At 40.3% G+C, this 18,634-nt stretch overlaps 3 protein-coding genes across 9 annotated transcripts in view; 1 reads left to right on the top strand and 2 right to left on the bottom strand.

The window, feature by feature from the left end:
* Positions 1–9: 9 nt before the first annotated feature.
* rnf8 (ring finger protein 8, E3 ubiquitin protein ligase) lies at positions 10–5,315 on the bottom strand. Of its 2 annotated transcripts, none has more exons than XM_058086007.1 (9): positions 5,064–5,315; positions 4,001–4,129; positions 3,068–3,513; positions 2,650–2,857; positions 1,793–1,855; positions 1,584–1,670; positions 1,408–1,515; positions 1,112–1,316; positions 10–288 (listed from the first exon to the last, which is right to left on the bottom strand). In XM_058086007.1, exons 1-9 carry the CDS (start codon positions 5,184–5,186, stop codon positions 185–187), a joined length of 1,473 nt encoding a protein of 490 aa, XP_057941990.1. In that variant the 5' UTR covers positions 5,187–5,315; the 3' UTR covers positions 10–184. The 2 variants fall into 2 exon arrangements, with proteins under 2 accessions (XP_057941990.1, XP_057941982.1); XM_058085999.1 differs by having other exon boundaries at positions 1,584–1,673; positions 5,064–5,313.
* A 405-nt stretch (positions 5,316–5,720) lies between these two features.
* On the top strand, positions 5,721–15,370 carry aida (axin interactor, dorsalization associated). Its single transcript, XM_058081255.1, has 10 exons — positions 5,721–6,051; positions 6,640–6,706; positions 6,771–6,824; positions 7,823–7,877; positions 7,957–8,020; positions 9,193–9,293; positions 9,619–9,741; positions 9,811–9,933; positions 11,439–11,556; positions 11,793–15,370. The coding sequence occupies exons 1-10, from the start codon at positions 5,945–5,947 to the stop codon at positions 11,890–11,892; spliced, it is 912 nt and encodes a 303-aa protein (XP_057937238.1). The 5' UTR covers positions 5,721–5,944; the 3' UTR covers positions 11,893–15,370.
* mia3 (MIA SH3 domain ER export factor 3) overlaps positions 13,920–18,634 on the bottom strand; it is a 140,238-nt gene continuing 135,523 nt past the window's right edge. For 4 of the 6 annotated variants that reach the window (XM_058080769.1, XM_058080518.1, XM_058080359.1 and 1 more), the window contains 5 exons: positions 18,486–18,548; positions 18,347–18,393; positions 17,400–17,468; positions 16,350–16,746; positions 13,920–16,243 (listed from right to left, as the gene is read on the bottom strand). In XM_058080769.1, the coding sequence (XP_057936752.1) occupies positions 16,017–16,243; positions 16,350–16,746; positions 17,400–17,468; positions 18,347–18,393; positions 18,486–18,548 (803 nt within the window). In that variant the 3' untranslated portion in view covers positions 13,920–16,016. The remainder of the gene's footprint in view (positions 16,244–16,349; positions 16,747–17,399; positions 17,469–18,346; positions 18,394–18,485; positions 18,549–18,634) is intronic. The other 2 variants (XM_058080682.1, XM_058080442.1) reach the window with 1 other exon arrangement.

The raw sequence follows: 18,634 nt of genomic DNA, 5'->3' as shown, positions 1-18,634 counted from the left end.
TCCAGCATATGCACAGAAACAACTTTTATTCTTAAATGTTGGAAAACAAACAAAAACAAAAACAGACTCGTTTCTCAGGGTCCCAGAGATACACCGGGGAAACATGACAAGTAAGGAAAGTTCTTCTTCCAGCCTCCTACAGAAAAAAAAAAAACCTGAGAAATGACTTAAGGGAGAAGTTGTGTCAGGAGGACTGCTGGGGGTGTCCATCGTCTCCACCGCTGCTGCTTCGGTTTCTGCTGCTGTTGTCCTCATCTTGGATCGTAATCGCATGTCCAGACTCAGCAGCTGGCAAGTCAACAGAAGAATTTATTTTATATAGTTATTTTTTTAATTATAAGTTATAAGTTTCCATTGTTCACACTATTTATCATATCAAATTCCATACTTCTTGCATTAGAGAACCCTGAATACTATAAAAGTGAAACTTTAATATAACATAGTAGTGTCTATAAACTTTTAAACAGTTTTCTATGGGAGGTGATCCTGCTCTGCCACAGTACATGTTGAAATTCATTTTCTACCACTTATCCTCACAAGGGGGGGGGGGGGGGGGGGGTGCTGGAGCCTATCCCAGCTGTCTTCTGTCGAGAGGCGGGGTACACCCTGGACTAGTCGCCAGCCAATCACAGGGCACATATAGACAAACAACCATTCACACTCACATTCATACCTATGGACAATTTGGAGTCGCCAATTAACCTAGCATGTTTTTGGAATGTGGGAGGAAACCGGAGTACCCGGAGAAAACCCACGCATGCATGGGGAGAACATGAAAACTCCACACAGAGATGGCCCGGGGTGGGATTGAACTCGGGTCTCCTAGCTGTGAGGTCTGTGCGCTAACCACTCGACCGCCGTGCAGCCCATGTTGAAATTATTATTATTTTTTTACTGAACTGCAGCTCCCCCCGCTGGTGGCAGAACTTTTTCACGTTATCGCTGTTCTAAATACTCTCCAGTTTTTCTACATGTACTTCATATAGTCATTGAGAAAATGTTATTATAAATGTTAAATATTCCCCCCTAAAATATTTAGTCAGTTTCAAGATAATTGCCCCCCAGACACCAACAAGAGTTGTTGGGACCTTGGGCTGAAATCTTAAAGCACCTTTCCTCTCGGCGACCAGCATCTTGCGCCTGGCCTTCATGTCCAAGCTCAGGTTCTCCACCATGCTGTTGATGCAGTTGTCCAGCGCCAGACATCGGGTTTGAGACTTGATGGCCCTTCGGCAGATGGGACACTCTTTTTTCTTTTTGCACCACTGCTTGATGCAGTAACAGCAGAAGCTGTGAGCACAGTTCAGGATGACGGCCTACAAACGCCAATGGAGAAACATCTCAGTGTTTATGACTCTCTTTGACTCGCACACTCAAAAGACGCGTCGAGGTGCCGGCGACTCGCACCTCCACAAAGAGCTCAGAGCAGATGATGCACTGAAGCTCGTTTTCCAGGACCTCCGTCACTTGTGTGACCACTTCCTCCTTCTGGGCCCTGGCCTTTTCCTTCTCCTCCTAAGAAGAAACATGGAATGAGGTGGCACGGATGGAAGGTCATATTAAAAACTGCAGTGACAACTCACCTTTGTTACTTCGAGTTCTTTGTTTTTGGCCAGGATGATTTCCTCAAAGCTTTTCCGAGAGTGAGCGAGTTCATCTATGACTTTCTTCTGCTGATGGGTGTAGAGTTGGCAAACATCAATTCACCAATACACTTAGGTGTAGGTGTACTAGGTATTAGGTACGTGTTTATGTGTGCTCAGATTGCGTCATGTTATTGTTTGGTGTTTACCTCCTGCAAGGCTTCTTCCAATTGTTTCTTCATCAGCTCCTCTTGCTGCTGTGTTTTCAGAGCCTTTAAATAGAAGCACAATAAATACTGATAATACACAAGGAGATGTACTTTTTCAGATTGTAATATATTAAAAAAACCAACTAAAAATGACTGTAGTACTGAGGCCATGATACTGTATATCATTGCTATAGCTGTGGGTTCATCTCATTGCTCATTTGTCATTACTGTATTCTTTTGTACAAATATTGCATTCATGTTTTTGTTTTTATTGTTGAATATTTTGTAAACTCTCACAAAGTTATTCAGAAATGTGAAATGTGTCTGTATTTTTACATTTTTGTGAATAAACTGCAACGAAAGTACATTTCAGCAATGCATGTTCTCAGCTGGGAATGAGCCCTTTTCTCAGTTACAGAGCCTCTTTGTCGCAGTGGGTGGAGGCGGGGCCGCTAGCATACACACAGAGTGCAGAAGAGTTTAATATAGTAAAAATTACATTATTATTGTCACATTTTTTTTTATTGTTCTTCATTGGGCTGCATGGTGGCCGAGCGGTTAGCACGCAGTCCTCACCGCTAGGAGACCTGAGTTCAATCCCACCCTCGGCCATCTCTGTGTGGAGTTTGCATGTTCTCCCCGTGCATGCGTGGGTTTTCTCCGGGTACTCCGGTTTCCTCCCACATTCCAAAAACATGCTAGGTTAATTAGCGACTCCAAATTGTCCATAGGTATGAATGTGAGTGTGAATGGTTGTTTGTCTATATGTGCCCTGTGATTGGCTGGCAACCAGTCCAGGGTGTACCCCGCCTCTCGCCCGAAGACAGTTGAAAATGGATGGATGGATGTTCTCTCACCTCTGGCTGCTGCACAGTTGCACGGAAGGATCGCTCTAATGTCTTCATTTGTTTCATCTTGACACAGAGGGTCTTCAATGGCCGTAGCAATTCTTTGACCTGCTCCTCTATGAGCGGGTCACTCGATTGCGGTCCACCCTCCAGCATGGCGACCTGTCGTTCGGTGGTATCCACCTGCTCGCTCAGCATCAAGATGTTTTGGCTGAACCTGCGAGAAGGGGGAGCAGATTATGTTGCTGTTGTAGTACTGTGACCATGTACTAAAAAGTAGATGCTTATATTCTTAACAGTAGCCCCTTAATCTCATACTGAGATTTAGCGATACTGGCTTGTCAAAGAGGTAACAGTCGAGCTAGCGTTTATTTTGTCTGTGCTTTACACACAGCAAAAATAGGACAAGGTTGTAATGAAAACGTACGTCTGCAAGTTGTCTAAGTCACAGGGGGCACCTGAAGCACCAAAGTTCAGTATGGTTTCTTCCATGCGTCGAAGGGGAGTGGTCTGCTTTGGCTGGGGGTGACCACGGTGTTGGTCGTGCACGACTGGAGGCAGAGGGCACGACTGAGCCAATGACGTGTCAGCGGACAAGCAGCGGTACAGTTTGGACTTTGACGTGGACGGCTCCACTTCTTCCGGGGTCAATTTCCTTTTGGGTTTCTTGGCTATGTGGGCTACTTTTGTGCCCCCGTTGGGTCTCTTTGCCAAGTTATGCCTCACTTCTCTGAGAGGTTGCTGCACAAGCGTGAAGTCGTACTCCATATAGGACCCGACAGGCACACCGAGTTGTATGGAGTCTCCGAGCTTCAGAGGGTGGGCCTCTTCGGTGGGGATACGGCAGCCATTCACCCAAACGCCATTCAGAGACTGCGTGATCACAAAGAGAAGAGATATACTTCATACAGGAAAAAAAACATGGCTTCAGGTGGGGTCACCACAGGGAGTCATGCTCTTCCATCACCCTGTTTCCTGTCCTTCTGCTCTTTGGTCTTCCTTTCTACCGATAAGTCTTGCACTTGTGTGCCACTGTACTATTTCCAGTAACGGTGCACTCTTCTGCCTCGCATTTGTTTCCCGGCCAGGGTTGTGTCATAAACGGCATCCGGCATAAAAACCAAACTAAACCCATTCATGCAATTGACTCGCTGTGGCGACCCATGACATGTAAAAGCCAAAAATGCAAAGTAAGCAATTTTGTTAACTGCGACGGTCCGGTACTCAGCATGAGATTTGACTTGTCACACAATGGATCTGCCTGCATACCAGGAAGTTCAGTAACCCAAATAACAAAGTAACATAAGATACAAATCCAATTCTAGGTCTCTATTAAAACCCATTCCTACTACTAAAATACCTTCTTGTCCGTGACTGTCCAGTGTCCATCTTCCCTTTGAGTGAAAGTGCAGTGCAGCCTGGATATCATTAAAGGGTAACTAGGAGACAAGAGCTGATAGGTCACATCAAAGCCACGGCCAACAGTGACCTGAAGACAAAAATGACACCAGTTACTTTTAAAACAAAACACTTAATTGATATTAATGCAACCAGTGGCAATTCTAGATACAATGCACATTGGTAATTCCAAAAAGGGTGTGAGGGGAAAGACTAATCCTACTTGAGCATGGCATAAGACATGGCACAAGGCACCGGATGCACAATTTAGAAAGAAGAGATGATAACGGTACGGAGCAATGTCATCACTTATAATAATAATAATACATTTTATTTGTATAGCACTTTTCAAAATACTCAAAGACACTTTACAGAAGAATGGAGTTGAATAAAAGCAAGTAAACAGAGTAAAAGATACATTAAAATACAACATTCTTTCGTTAATACACAGCTAAAACAAGATTAAAAGCGGGACACAGCAGTCAGGTATAAAAAGTTAGACATTAAAAACAGATTTAAAGAGGTGAGTTTTTGAGTTGTTTATGGGATGCATGTGATAGGCTAGCTGCTGTTCATTTGTTTTCTTGACAGAGAGCTTGAATTGTGTAAATAATTTATGATATATCGTATTTCAAATGCAATTTAAGGGGCACTATCTTATGCTATCTTTTCATCCTTAATATTGTCTAATATCTCAGCTTGTTGTATTTGAGTAACAGTAGTAGTTATTTGGTTGTTAAATGTTTTACATTTATAAAAAATAACAGTGTATTGTTGAGGGGAGGGTGTTTTCGAGGGCTGAATTTGAAGCATTTGTGCACTTCAGAAAAAATATTTTCCATTCTGTGTTGTATTTAATAGTATTTTTTATGTATTCTTATTCAATTATAATTTTATATATTTATAGAGCAAACGTACAATTTTCAGTGTGTGTAGGGCAACCTAATATAAACATAGACACATTAACAGCAGTTTGTTTTGATCAGCTAGCAAGCTAGCTAGCTAATCAAGCTAGCAAAGTGTACCTCTGTGTTTTCGAACAAGCGAAGCCAGTCAGAATTCCTCCCGACTCTCCTCAAACATATAACTTCTGTGTCCAAGCTTTCATCTTCATCAGCCGCAGAATAGCCAGATGTAACCTTATCCATTTTATGCCATTGTGGTGGAGGCTACCGTTGTTGCAACTTACTGTTAGCACGTTGTAACTACTGCTGCCATAGTAAGGATGGGTTGACTTGACACAGCTGTGTAGATGGACATTTACTGCACCGGAAAATGTAGGAGTATTTTCAAAATAAAGGCATTTCAATCGGATGTGCGTTGATAGTTTATTGAAAAAAATATTATTAAAAAAAACATTTCACGTTCTATGTCTCAAATGCGTGATATATACTAATGCATGTATAGATCGTGAGGGTGGGAATTTCTACAGTGTTGCACCATTCCAAATTGATTACAGTCGTAATTATAGGAAATGACGATCGTAATATTTATCCGCTTCCTCTTCTTCGCTACCTTTTTTTCTTATTGAACGTAAATAGTCAATAGAAATAAGGCATAATACGTGTAATTGTGGAACTGCACGATTTCAACCACAACTATCGAAAACTTCCTTTTCCGCCCGAACGGGCTGCGCAGTCTATCAAATCGCGCGCATCCTCAGCGAGAACTGAGAACGGGCGGGACTTCCGTTGACTTCCTTGCGGATGGGACTTTACAGCGAGCAGTCAGAAAGGGCTTGGTCCGGGTCTGGTCGGTGTTGTCACCGGTGTGTGAGTCAGTGCGGCCCCCCTGGACAGCAAACAAACCCAGCGAGAGAGACGCTGTGTAGCCCGAAAGCCACGTAGATGAACGTCGTCCTCGGCTATGCTGTCCTGAGAGCGCCGCCGGTACCCGCCCTGCCATCATGTCTGATGTCAACAAGACTCTACAGAAATGGCACGCCAGTTTCAGAAAAGGCACAGACTTTGACTCTTGGGGACAATTAGTGGAGGCTATAGACGAGTACCAAATGTAAGTTGGAATTAAAACATGTATGTGCTGCTTTTTAAATGCACACACGCACGCATTGCAATGCACCGCATCGCTCCTCAGATGTGCTCGGAGTCAGCGGGGAGATCTCACAAGTTGGTCCCCGCAGCTGTCACTCATTTTCAGTTAAAGCCTTTCCCACCCTGGACGTGATGTGGCATCTGTAACAGTTAGATCCCCGCGTGCGTGCATGTTTGTAACGCTATTAATGCTGCATTGTGTTACATTCACGGCATGCTGTGCAGTGCAGACATTCAACCAACAATATTTCCTCAAGAGTATTGAGAAATATCAGCCACACCCTCTTCATTGTTATGGGTGGGTTTCCTGTGGTTTGACAGGAAATGCTTTCTAATAAGAAAAAAAAGACCCATCCCTCAGGAAAAGCAAAAATAACACGTCATCCTCATTTCATCAAGAAAGCATCTTAAGTTTAAAACGGCATAAATAACCAAAGATTGAGACGCATTTTTCTCAGACCACCAGGGGGCGTTGATGTGCGCACAAACACACAAGTTAATAATACAAGTACAAGCTTTTTAACTTTGCGTTTTTTGTTGTTGATTTTAGTCTTGCCCGGCAACTGCAAAAAGAAGTTCAGTCAACAAACTCCTCAGACTTCACCGAAGACCAAAAGGTAGACAAATTTAAGTTTAAGCCACTTTTTCAATCACTTAACATTTTTTTGTCGCTATTTTTAGAAAACCTTAGGGAAGATTGCAACATGCCTGGAGATGAGAAGTGCCAGTTTGCAGGTCTGTATGAATATGACTTTGAACCCTTAATATTATGACTTCATTTCCATAATTTTTAATTTTAAACTTTTCCCTACCCTAATTTTCCCAAAATTAGAAGTTTTGTTTTGTGTATCATATTACAACAAAAAATATATTTTTTCTTAAATATTTCAACTCTAAAAGGACATTGTTCTTCCTCATATTACATTATAGTTTTCTCATACATTTTCTTCTTGTAATTATGACTTTATTCATGTAATTTTCATTTTTTTTTACCTAATAGGGGTCACTATTAAAAAAAAAACATCTCAGCTTAGGTGTGTATGAACTTTGTGCTTTGTTTTCCCCCTTTTTAAAATAAAATATTCCTTGTAAATAATGTAAAACAATTCTTCATATAATATTATGACTTTATTTCCATAATTTTATAACTTTTCCCTACCCTAATTTTCCCAAAATTACAACTTTTGTTTTGTGTATCATATTACAACAAAAAATATTTTTTCTTTAATATTTCAACTCTACGCCACTAAAAGTACATTGTTCTTCCTCATAATATTACATTATAGTTTTCTCATACATTTTCTTCTTGTAATTATGACTTTATTCATGTAATTTTCATTTTTTTTACCTAATAGGGGTCACTATTAAAAAAAAAAACATCTCAGCTTAGGTGTGTATGAACTTTGTGCTTTGTTTCCCCCCTTTTTTAAATAAAATATTCCTTGTAAATAATGTAAAAAATTTCTTCATATAATATTATGACTTAATTTCCATAATTTTATAACTTTTCCCTACCCTAATTTTCCCAAAATTACAACTTTTGTTTTGTGTATCATATTACAACAAAAAATATATTTTTTCTTTAATATTTCAACTCTACGCCACTAAAAGGACATTGTTCTTCCTCATAATATTACATCATAGTTTTCTCGTACATTTTCTTCTTGTAATTATGACTTTATTAACATTCACTCATAATAAGTGTAGTTATATATAAATGGCGTATGTTTCAGTGCACGCAAGCAACAGAAGAGTTCAAGTTGGAAGACCTGAAGAAATTGGAGAGCAGTAAGTGACGTACAGTTGACCGATTCTCCTCTCTCCTCATCTCCTCACTCATGCACGTCTTCCTCCTTCTTCTGTTTAGTTATCAAAAACTTGCTGACGTTCAACAAAGAATTTCCCTTCGACGTCCAACCAGTGCCCTTAAGGTAACAACACCCTTCATTGTGAGTCAATATTTCATATTTCATTTAATACAGCTCCAAAGTTGAACTGTTGACTTCCAAGTTCCTAAATAGTTTGAACAGGAAAATATGTAAAGTATATTAACTCAATAAAATGGGCGGGCAAAATACTTTTAAGGTAGGACTAATAATTTGACTTGGTAATTTATTGATGGTCCTTTGAATAAACAACGCCCACCCTCGGGCATCTCTGTGTGGAGTTTGCATGTTCTCCCCGTGCATGCGTGGGTTTTCTGCGGGTATTCCGGTTTCCTCCCACATTCCAATAACATGCTAGGTTAATTAGCAACTCCAAATTGTGAATTTGGAATTGTGAATGTGAGTGTGAATGGTTGTTTGTCTAAATGTGCCCTGTGATTGGCTGGCCACCAGTCCAGGGTGTCTCACCCGAAGTCAGCTGGGAATGAGCCCTTTTCTTAGCTTATAGAGCCTCTTTGTCGCAGTGGGTGGAGGCGGGGCCGCTAGCATACACACAGAGTGCAGAAGAGTCTAATATAGTTAAATTATATTATTATTGTCATATACTTTTTTTTATTGTTCTTCATTGGGCTGCATGGTGGACGAGCGGGTAGCGCGCAGTCCTCACAGCTAGGAGACCCGAGTTCAATCCCACCCTCGGCTATCTCTGTGTGGAGTTTGCATGTTCTCCCCGTGCATGCGTGGGTTTTCTCCGGGTACTCCGGTTTCCTCCCACATTCCAAAAACATGCTAGGTTAATTAGCGACTCCAAATTGTCCATAGGTATGAATGTGAGTGTGAATGGTTGTTTATCTATATGTGCCCTGTGATTGGTTGGCCACCAGTCACGCCCGAAGACAGCTGGGATAGGCTCCAGCATCCCCCGCGACCCTTGTGAGGACAAGCGGTAGAAAACGAATGAATGAATAAATAAACACGTAAATAAACGGTTAGAGCAGCATTTCCCATGTGATCTACCCACACAATGACACAGCAGTCCGGGCACAGTGAGGGGAAACTACTGCTGTAGCACCCAACTAACTTGTTCTGAGTACCGGGAGTTATGTTGAAGTTACGAACACATAACACGGCAACCGGATCGGCCTGATCTCATGACGGAAACCGATATGATCCGACTTTCTAAATATGGCGGCTTTCTCCTAATCGTCTCTTATCAGAAGAATCCTCGCTCCCGGTGAAGAGGAGAACCTGGAGCTGGAGGAGGAAGATGCTGCAGCTGTCGCGGGTTCCACGGAAGCTTTTCCTCCAAGAGCTCCCGGTACGTTTACGTCAACCAATTTCAGTGTTATAATAATAATAATAATAATAATAATAATAATAAATGTACAAGCCTTTTTGCCAGCATGGTTGTGTCCCTATGTCCAATTCCGTTTGTTTTTCTGTCCTTTCTGTTGGCGCTGTGCATGGCTTCATCGCTTTTTCTTGCCTGCCTCATTCAGTCATACAAGGTAGGACCAACGCATGAATAGACTCAAGTATCCATACTGTATGTGTGACCAGCTGGGATAGACTCCAGCTCATCCCATAATGAGGACCAAGCAGAATCAAGAATGAATGAATCGTGACATCAGTGTCCTCTGCAGGTACCTTGTTGCCACGGTTACCCTCCGAGCCCGGGATGACGCTCCTGACGATAAGAATAGACAAAATTGGTCTGAAAGACGCCGGGCAGTGCATCGACCCTTACATGAGTATTAGTGTTAAAGGTAGTGAACCCCACTTTATCACAGTGCAACAATTTTAGGTGCCACTTTGTGAAAGTCATGTGCATGCAGATTTGACCGGGGTGGACGTGAACCCGATGCAGGACACCCCTGTGGCCACCAAGAAGGAAGACATCTATATTCATTTCAGCATGGATGTAGAGATCCAAAGGCATCTGGAGAAATTACCTAAAGGTAATGTGATACTTTAAAACAGGGGTCTCAAACTTGCGGCCCGCGGGACCTATAAATGTGTTAGTGTTAAACCATGCCAAAGTTTCACATAATGACTTTGCCGCATTTGGAAATGAGCGCTGAACGCTCGGTTTCAGAGAGTTTTCCTAACCCCCGCTCCCTGTGATGTCACAGTGAGAAGTCAACAGCTCCACCCAGTCGATGACTTCCTTATATGGGCGTACTTTAATACAAGCTATAGGCCTGCTCGGGAATGTGACCAATCTCAGCAGAATGGGCGTTGCCATGGGTGGGATAAATTAAAACAGACCATTTTGGAAATCCAAGGAAATAGGTACAGATTCTGGAAAATCTAGAAAGCTTTCTGTGTACCATAAATGAGTATAATACATAGGTCCCATTTAATATATATGTGGCCAACAAAGTATAGTTCGATGTCAAACCAATGAACCCATGTGTTAAAGACAACATGAACGGTGTCCTGGCTGGTCCAACACTATTATATAGACCAGGGGTCTCAAACTCGCGGCCCGCGGGACCTATAAATGTGTTATCATGTTAAACCATGCCAAAGTTTCACATCATGACTTTGCCGCATTTGGAAATGAGCGCTGAACGCTCGGTTTCAGAGAGTTTTCCTAACCCCCCGCTCCCTGTGATGTCACAGTGAGAAGTTAACGGCTCCACCCAGTCGACGACTTCCTTATATGGGCGTACTTTAATACAAGCTATAGGCCTGCTCGGGATTGTGACCAATCTCAGCAGAATGGGCGATGCCATGGGTGGGATAAATTAAAACAGACCATTTTGGAAATCCAAGGAAATAGGTACAGATTCTGGAAAATCTAGAAAGCTTTCTGTGTACCCATTTAATATATATGTGGCCAACAAAGTATAGTTCGATGTCAAACCAATGAGCACCAAATGTGCTAAAGACAACATGAACGGTGTCCTGGCTGATTTTCTTATTTGCTGTTTTATTATTATTTTACTTATTTATTACTGATTGATTGATTTATTTATTGTCTTTATTCTTAATTTGTTTATTTTTTTATGTTATTTTGTGTATAGAAAAATAAAAATTAAGATATTTGAGAATGTTTTATCAGATATTTTGGTGTGGAAAACCGGAACCAAAGTACTAAAAAAAGTGTAGGGTATAGCAGAAGCAAAAGCATTGAAGATAGTTTTTTAATTGATTTTTTTTCCAGTTTTTAATAAATGCGTTTTGGGGGTTTTTTTTTTTTTGAAAACCTGATGCGGCCCGGCTTCACCCAGAACCTAGCTCCGGTGGCCCCCAGGTAAATTGAGTTTGAGACCCCTGCTTTAAAAGAAAGCCAGCAGACAAATGATCAGACATATTCACACAGGATGGTGTATGATGACAGGACTGTACCATTTTTTTCCCCCATCTTTGAAAAAAAAATGCTAAATACTTCCTGGTTCAGTGACATAAATAGAACAATATAATGCAATGTTTAAGCATATCAATTTCTCATCCCCAGGAGCAGCCATTTTCTTTGAATTCAAGCACTACAAACCCAAAAAGAGGTTTACCAGCACAAAATGTTTCGCTTTCTTGGAAATGGACGAGATCAAACCCGGACCCATCGTGATCGAGCTGTGAGTTATCCTAAAATACTCCCGTTGTACCGCAAATTGCTCCAATAAACACCGCAGTGCAGTTCAGTTATCATCACTACTGGGGTCTCAACATTTGCATTAACAGCTGTGGCTGTAGGCAACCCCCCCTTAGGTCAGAATCCATCAGCGTTATCTACCTCTGCATGCGCTTTTAGATGTTGGTGTGAAACTCTTACTAATTTTTAATTACTTAAAAATCTTTTTTTTTATTGTAGGTACAAGAAGCCCACAGACTTTAGGAGGAAGAAACTCCAGCTTCTCACAAAGAAACCACTTTATCTTCATCTTCACCAAACCTTACACAAGGACAGCTAAGACGGACCAACTCGATCACAGAAATACAACACCGCACCCCACCCAATTAAAATAACTTCTTCAACGCCTATATTAAAGTAAAAGGGAATTGAACGTTGGTTCACAGTACAGTAGATCCCCGCTTATTTGCCGATTTATTTCTCTAATAGTGTTTCATAATAGTGTTTCTTTATGACAAAATATAACAGAAATTAAACATTATCATTAATAAATTAAGCTCAAAATGTATTTTATTCTTCCTGGTTGCATCGTCGCCCCCCCCCCACTTCTCCAAGTTACACAATAATGAGCGTTATAATTTTGGTAAAATTCCACCTAAAAGTATCATTTCATTTGGATGCTTCTTGGTTCAAAACTTTGGCTCAGTTATAATAAAAAAAAAATAGAGATGAAATACAGCTTATATAAAATCTAGCGACGATAAAACCAAATTAATTTGAATTAATTTCAACTCTTTTTTGTTTTTGTTCCCCAGTTTATGTAAAATACACAAATTAAATTCACCAATTTTGCCTGTCCACCAAGTTTCATACAGTTAGGTCCACATAATTTTTTTGTCTTAATACTGTTTCTTTATCGCAAAATATAACAGAAATTAAACTATCATTAATAAATTAACAAACGTTGGTTCACAGTACAGTAGATCCCCGCCTATTTGCAGATTTATTTCCTCTGCTTTAAACTGTAGATAATTTTTAAAAAGTCATCCCACAGGGGGGCGCAGTCTCGCATCGATTTACTCAACATTTTCCAGCAGGAAGATGCTCCAACAAGATGTGTAACTGTACTTTTGCCAGTAAAATACAGTAGTACTCCTCTTTTAATGCGTAAACATTAATTTAAAATGTGTTTTATTAACAAAGAGGCATGTTAAGGGGTACATCCGTTATTCGGTTTTCCACCAACCGTCACAAATAGAGGGGATCTACTGTATATGTTTTTCTTGCCAATTAAAATAACTTCTTCAACGCCTATATTAAAGTAAAAGGGAATTGAACGTTGGTTCACAGTACAGTAGATCCCCGCCTATTCGCGGATATATTTCCTTTGCTTTAAACTGTAGATAATTTTTAAAAGTCATCCCACAGGGGGGCGCAGTCTCGCATCAATTCACTTAACATTTTCCAGCAGGAAGACGCTCAAACAAGCTGTGATGTGTAACTGTACTTTTGCCAGTAAAATACAGTAGTAATCCTCAATTTAAAATGTGTTTTTTTAACAACGAGGCATGTTAAGGGGTGCATCCGTTATTCGGTTTTCCACCAACCGTCACAAATAGCGGGGATCTACTGTATATGTTTTTCTTGCAAATGAGGCGTTTACGTTCCCTCTTAGGCTTGCTGTAAAAAAACAGTGTTATGGTCATTTTTACAGGACACGTTTCATGCTGCAACGCTTATTTACACTAACCAGTTCATTGACTGTCTTCCTTGAAGCGTAGCACCAGGTGCTCACCAACAAATATCTCTTGTTTGCACTGTTGGACTTTGAAACTGAAATCTGCAAAACATTACAAAAGACTGCCAGAAAAGTGGATTTATGTGGGATTAAGCAAAGCAAACGAAAGGCCAGTCGTAGGTGCTAAAATTATCAGATCCAGATTGGAATTTATTATTCTCGAAGGTAAAAAAGGTAAAAGGTAAATAAGGTAAATAAGTATAACATCTAAAAGGAAACTTACTTATCTAAATTTAACAAAAGTGGCAACATGAACTCTATTGAACATTTAACTTCCTGGTTTCAAGCGCTGGCAACCCACCAATTCTGACAAAGATTAAATACATTTTATCATTAATAAATTAAGCTCAAAATGTATTTTATTCTTCCTGGTTGCATCTCCGCCCCCCCACTTCTCCAAGTTACACAATGATGAGCGTTATAATTTTGGTAAAAATTCCACCTAAAAGTATAATTTCATTTGGATGCTTCTTGGTTCAAAACTTTGGCTCAGCTATAATAAAAAAAAAAAATACAGCTTATATAAAATCTAGCGACGATAAAACCAAATTAATTTGATTGATTTCAACTTTTGTTTTTGTTCCCCAGTTTATGTAAAATACAAAAATTTTATTCACCAATTTTGCCTGTCCACCAAGTTTCATAGTTAGGTCCACATCATTTTTTGGTCTTAATAGTGTTTCTTTATGACAAGATATAACAGAAATTAAACATTATCATTAATAAATTTAGCTCAAAATGTATTTTATTCTTCCTGGTTGCATCTCCGCCCCCCCACTTCTCCAAGTTACACAATGATGAGCGTTATAATTTTGGTAAAATTCCACCTGAAAGTATCATTTCATTTGGATGCTTCTTGGTTCAAAACTTTGGCTCAGCTATAATTAAAAAAATTACAGATGAAATACAGCTTATATAAAATCTAGCGACGATAAAACCAAATTAATTTGATTGATTTCAACCCTACTTTGTTTTTGTTCCCCAGTTTATCTAAAATACACAAATTAAATTCACCAATTTTGCCTGTCCAAGTTTCATACAGTTAGGTCCACATCATTTTTTGGTCTTAATAGTGTTTCTTTATGACAAAATATAACAGAAATTAAACATTATCATTAATAAATTTAGCTCAAAATGTATTTTATTCTTCCTGGTTGCATCTCCGCCCCCCACTTCTCCAAGTTACACAATAATGAGCGTTATAATTTTGGTAAAAGTCCACCTAAAAGTATCATTTCATTTGGATGCTTCTTGGTTCAAAACTTTGGCTCAGCTATAATAAAAAAAAAATTGACATGAAATACAGCTTATATAAAATCTAGCGACGATAAAACCAAATTAATTTGATTGATTTCAACTCTTTTTTTGTTTTCCCCCCCCAGTTTATCTAAAATACACAAATTAAATTCACCAATTTTGCCTGTCCACCAAGTTTCATACAGTTAGGTCCACATATTTTTTTGGTGACAAATTTTTTTTATGACAAAATATAACAGAAATTAAACATTTAGTTACACCCTACCAGAAGGTAATGATTTTTGGATTCCAGCAGCGCCACTTAAATCGGTTCAGTCATTAATTACATCTTTATATTACCTTTATTTTCTACTTGTCAGGTGGCATTTGTACTGATAACCTAATATCATTGTTACGCATAAATTAATTTCTCACAAAATACAACAATGAGTCAACGAAATGCAATGTTTGCATGTCTTATATCTTTAACCCAGATATTGAACAGCTTTCCCCAGTATTGATTTTTTTTTTTTTATTCAAAAGGAATGTATGTCTGAATTATACGGTCTTGTGTGTAATTAAGTGTTCATTTTTATTGCAATACTTGATTTTAGATTTTATTTTTGTAATGTTACAATGTCCAGGACTGTAAATGACTTGTAAGATACGCTAACAGATGAAGATGCAGTAACTGAATGTGTGACGTGTGATGGTATGCGTGGACTGACAGGGGGAATTTTCTCAAACATTCATTTCTAATAAACAGAAAAGGCATTTGAGTTCATGAATGTGCATTTGGCTCATTTTGGGAACTTTTTTCAGCCGGCGGCGCACCCACAACCCACACAGCTCTGTGCTTGACTGTAGGCAAAGACAGTCATTTTCAACGCTACAGTATTTCCAGGTTTCGGTTTAATAGGATTGTCCTGCAAAATCTTTCTTGCAGGTGAACTGTACTCAAGTTAAGACCAGTGGTTTTTATATTCTTTATTATTAAAAATGTTCTACCAACATAGTAAAATAAGTTATACATCTGGCCATCAAATTACACATTTGCTTTACAGTCGGCTCCAGAGGAAAGTTTGCTTGAGAAAAATGACGGTGAATCCTGAAATGCTTAAAAGCTATATAGTATCTCCTTTCTCCCTTTTTAAAAAATAATTTCCACAGGAAATGTCATTAAAAAAAAATCTTTAAATCATTGCTATATTTTTCTTTTTAAAGAATGCAAACCCTCTGACATTATTGCACAATAAGATGTTCAAAAAAAGTGGCAACCCTCTCAACTTAAGTATATAGAATTTCCCACACAATCTTTGATGATGCTTTAATTTTGAGGACCTTATTCTTATAAATGTGTGTTTTTATTTCATGAAATATAGACGTAATCTTTTAGCTTTACGGGGAGTGTTCAAGTTCTGCTTGGATTTTTAAGGCTCGACCATGGCTGACCTTGCTGAGTCCTGAGAGGCCTCCTGCTTTGGGGGCGGGTCCTGACCGGGCCGACCTCCAGGATGACCAAAGGCTTCACTGCGACCGGGGTGTGGCGGGACACCTGGAGGCAAGTCCATTGGTGGGCCCATGTGGTCACGTGGTGGTCCTGGGAAGCGCATGTCAGGAGGGAAAGGTGGACGCGGTCCCATGACTCCACGGGGTCCTGTATTAAAGAGCGAGTTCAGCAATGGGCCAGTCCTTCTAGTGAAATATTTGATATTATTTGCTAGACCAGAAGAAAAAGCATGACGAATACAACCAGAACATACCATGCAGCGGGGGCATCGGCCCAAAATGATGAGGCGGACGGAAATGTGGTGGCGGAGGACCTCGAGGATCAGGCCGCGGGTGGAATGTGTGTCCATTGGCGGGACGAGGTCCAAACTCTCCACCCATGGGTCCTGGTAGAGGCATACCTGGGTGGCCGTTGGCTGGCAGCGGGGGTCCAGGAGGGAGCGGGAGAGGCACATTTGGAGGAGGACCGTGGGCCCCCGGTGTTGGATGGTAGAGAGGTGGCCTTGGAGGTCTGTAGGGCCCGCCGGGTGGCAGGCGGCCATGTGGTCCGAGAGGGAACAGTGGATCATGGAGTCCTGGACCAGGTGGTGGTCCTTGGCTAAGGGGGCCAGGTGAGTCTCTGATGGGTGATGCTAGGAAAGATCCAGGACCCTGAAAGACAGGAAACAGCAAGGTGATGTGGATCAATGTGTGGTGAAGCAGGGGTGTCCAACGTGCAGCTCGGGGGTCATTGAGGGTCTGCAGATCGCTTGTTCCGATAAAATTACACTTGTTTTTTTTTGTCTCCTATAGCACAAAGCTAAGATGTTGTTTTGTTCAATAGCTTATATTATATTAATTTTAGCATCTTTAAATGTATAAAATGCCTGCAGGTCACTGCATCCTTTAATATGTATGTGGCCCTCGGTGGAAAAAGTTTGGACACCCCTGTTTGGATCCACATTGGTAGCTTCTAATTTATTCATGAAGGACGCTATTTTAGGATGCAGAGCAACCCCAATAAGAAACTCCACTAACCCCAAACCATGATTATTTGGAGAAAACACATGCACCAGTTTCAGTAAACCTCTGAAAAACTTCAGCAAACGTCAGCAGAACCTTCACATCAAAAACGCATGAGCCTTGCAGCAGTTAAGTGTTGAAACAACTGTTCCTTGTTGTGGTGTTAGAAACCCAACATTCAGCCAAGCCCATTACGATGCCCTGTATATCCATAAGTGTGGTTAGCAAGCGCGGGGGGAGGGAGCAGCTGTCAAACACCTTCACACCGAGCGCAGTGACCCACAATCGGCCTCTTTACTCACGGGCTCTGGACCCTCTTTGGAGGCCTCAACCTGAGTGCCGTCTGTTACCTGTGCATCTACTGCCTGGGTCTGCTTCAGGACATATAATACAAAAAGTAGTGACGGTAGACATGATGGATGGGTATTTCAATGCATTTCAAGTGTTGTATTAAGGGCAATTAAAAAAAAAAAACATGATGTTTCCTGGGCTCACTGTCAGTGTGAGCTGATTTTAAAAGATAACATTCACATTATTGTACATTTAATATTTCATTATATTGATGAACAGATGCGTTATCGGTTGTGATGTGTGCGTATGGCATGTTATAAAGCAATTACTGTCATACCTTGATCATCCACTGTCCGTCTACTACACAGCAGTAGTAGTAGTAGTAGCAGTATCTGTGTAATACTTGCTTTTATAGTCAGTATAGTTACTCCAGACCCCATTCACTGTGCAATATCTGATCAACCTCCATGTGCAATATTAAGGGCTCTAAATGCAATATACTAAGTTCTATGTGAAGTATTTCCATAATGCCTCATATTAACTCTCTAACAAGATCTCAGTGTATAGACTGGTCATATATCTCATCTCGTTTCATATTATCTACATACTGTATTGTATATAACTCTGGGAAAAACTGTTGATTTTGTTAATACTTGGGTTGTTTATATTGTTTATTTTTCTATACTGTGTATTTTGTACTGCTTAACTGACTCTGTACTCTGTACAAATGTCCCCACTGAGGGACGAATAAAGGCATATGTTAATCTTAATCTTAATGTAGGTATGTGGGACCTCCATTCACTGTCCATTAGTTTGTTGCTGGTAAACAAAAAGTATTGCTTTGCTGGCTGCTTGCATGTAGTGTAATTCAATATATTTATTATTATAAGCTGACTATGCTCATAAAGATTGGGGATGACTTGAAAATATTTTTTTTATACATTGGAATGAGACTTACAGAGCCCTCCGGGTTGGCGGGTGATGAACTGCGGGGGCCTGTCATATCTACAAACACACACACAAAAAAGACAAATCATCAGTAAGAGTACAGAGGATTGAAAAGCAAACCACCAAGCCTGCAGAGATATGAGTCTTACCCATCCCAGGGATGTGTTTGTTGTCAGGATAGCGATTGTGTGGGTCTGATGGAGGGCGTGGACCTGAGGGGCAGCGAGAACAAGATGCCGAGATGAATAAATAATAACTTCTCACTGCCTGCACAACTTTTGGGTATGGAGAGGACGGG

This window comes from Doryrhamphus excisus, chromosome 1 (genome assembly GCF_030265055.1).
Source record: "Doryrhamphus excisus isolate RoL2022-K1 chromosome 1, RoL_Dexc_1.0, whole genome shotgun sequence".
NCBI classification, from domain to species: domain Eukaryota; kingdom Metazoa; phylum Chordata; class Actinopteri; order Syngnathiformes; family Syngnathidae; genus Doryrhamphus; species Doryrhamphus excisus.
Note: the sequence above shows the minus strand (reverse complement) of the source record. Positions and strands in the feature narration are given on the sequence as shown.

Excerpts from the sequence above, each read along its gene's own strand:
- aida (XM_058081255.1), top strand. The coding sequence starts at position 5,945 with ATGTCTGATGTCAACAAGACTCTACAGAAATGGCACGCCAGTTTCAGA. Across the intron at positions 6,825-7,822 it reads TGAGAAGTGCCAGTTTGCAG|TGCACGCAAGCAACAGAAGA; the intron begins GTCTGTATGAAT and ends CGTATGTTTCAG. Across the intron at positions 9,294-9,618 it reads TTTTCCTCCAAGAGCTCCCG|GTACCTTGTTGCCACGGTTA; the intron begins GTACGTTTACGT and ends TGTCCTCTGCAG.
- rnf8 (XM_058085999.1), bottom strand. The coding sequence starts at position 5,186 with ATGGATAAGGTTACATCTGGCTATTCTGCGGCTGATGAAGATGAAAGC. Across the intron at positions 1,856-2,649 it reads CAACTGTGCAGCAGCCAGAG|GCTCTGAAAACACAGCAGCA; the intron begins GTGAGAGAACAT and ends TTCTATTTAAAG. Across the intron at positions 289-1,111 it reads GCTGGTCGCCGAGAGGAAAG|CTGCTGAGTCTGGACATGCG; the intron begins GTGCTTTAAGAT and ends TTGACTTGCCAG.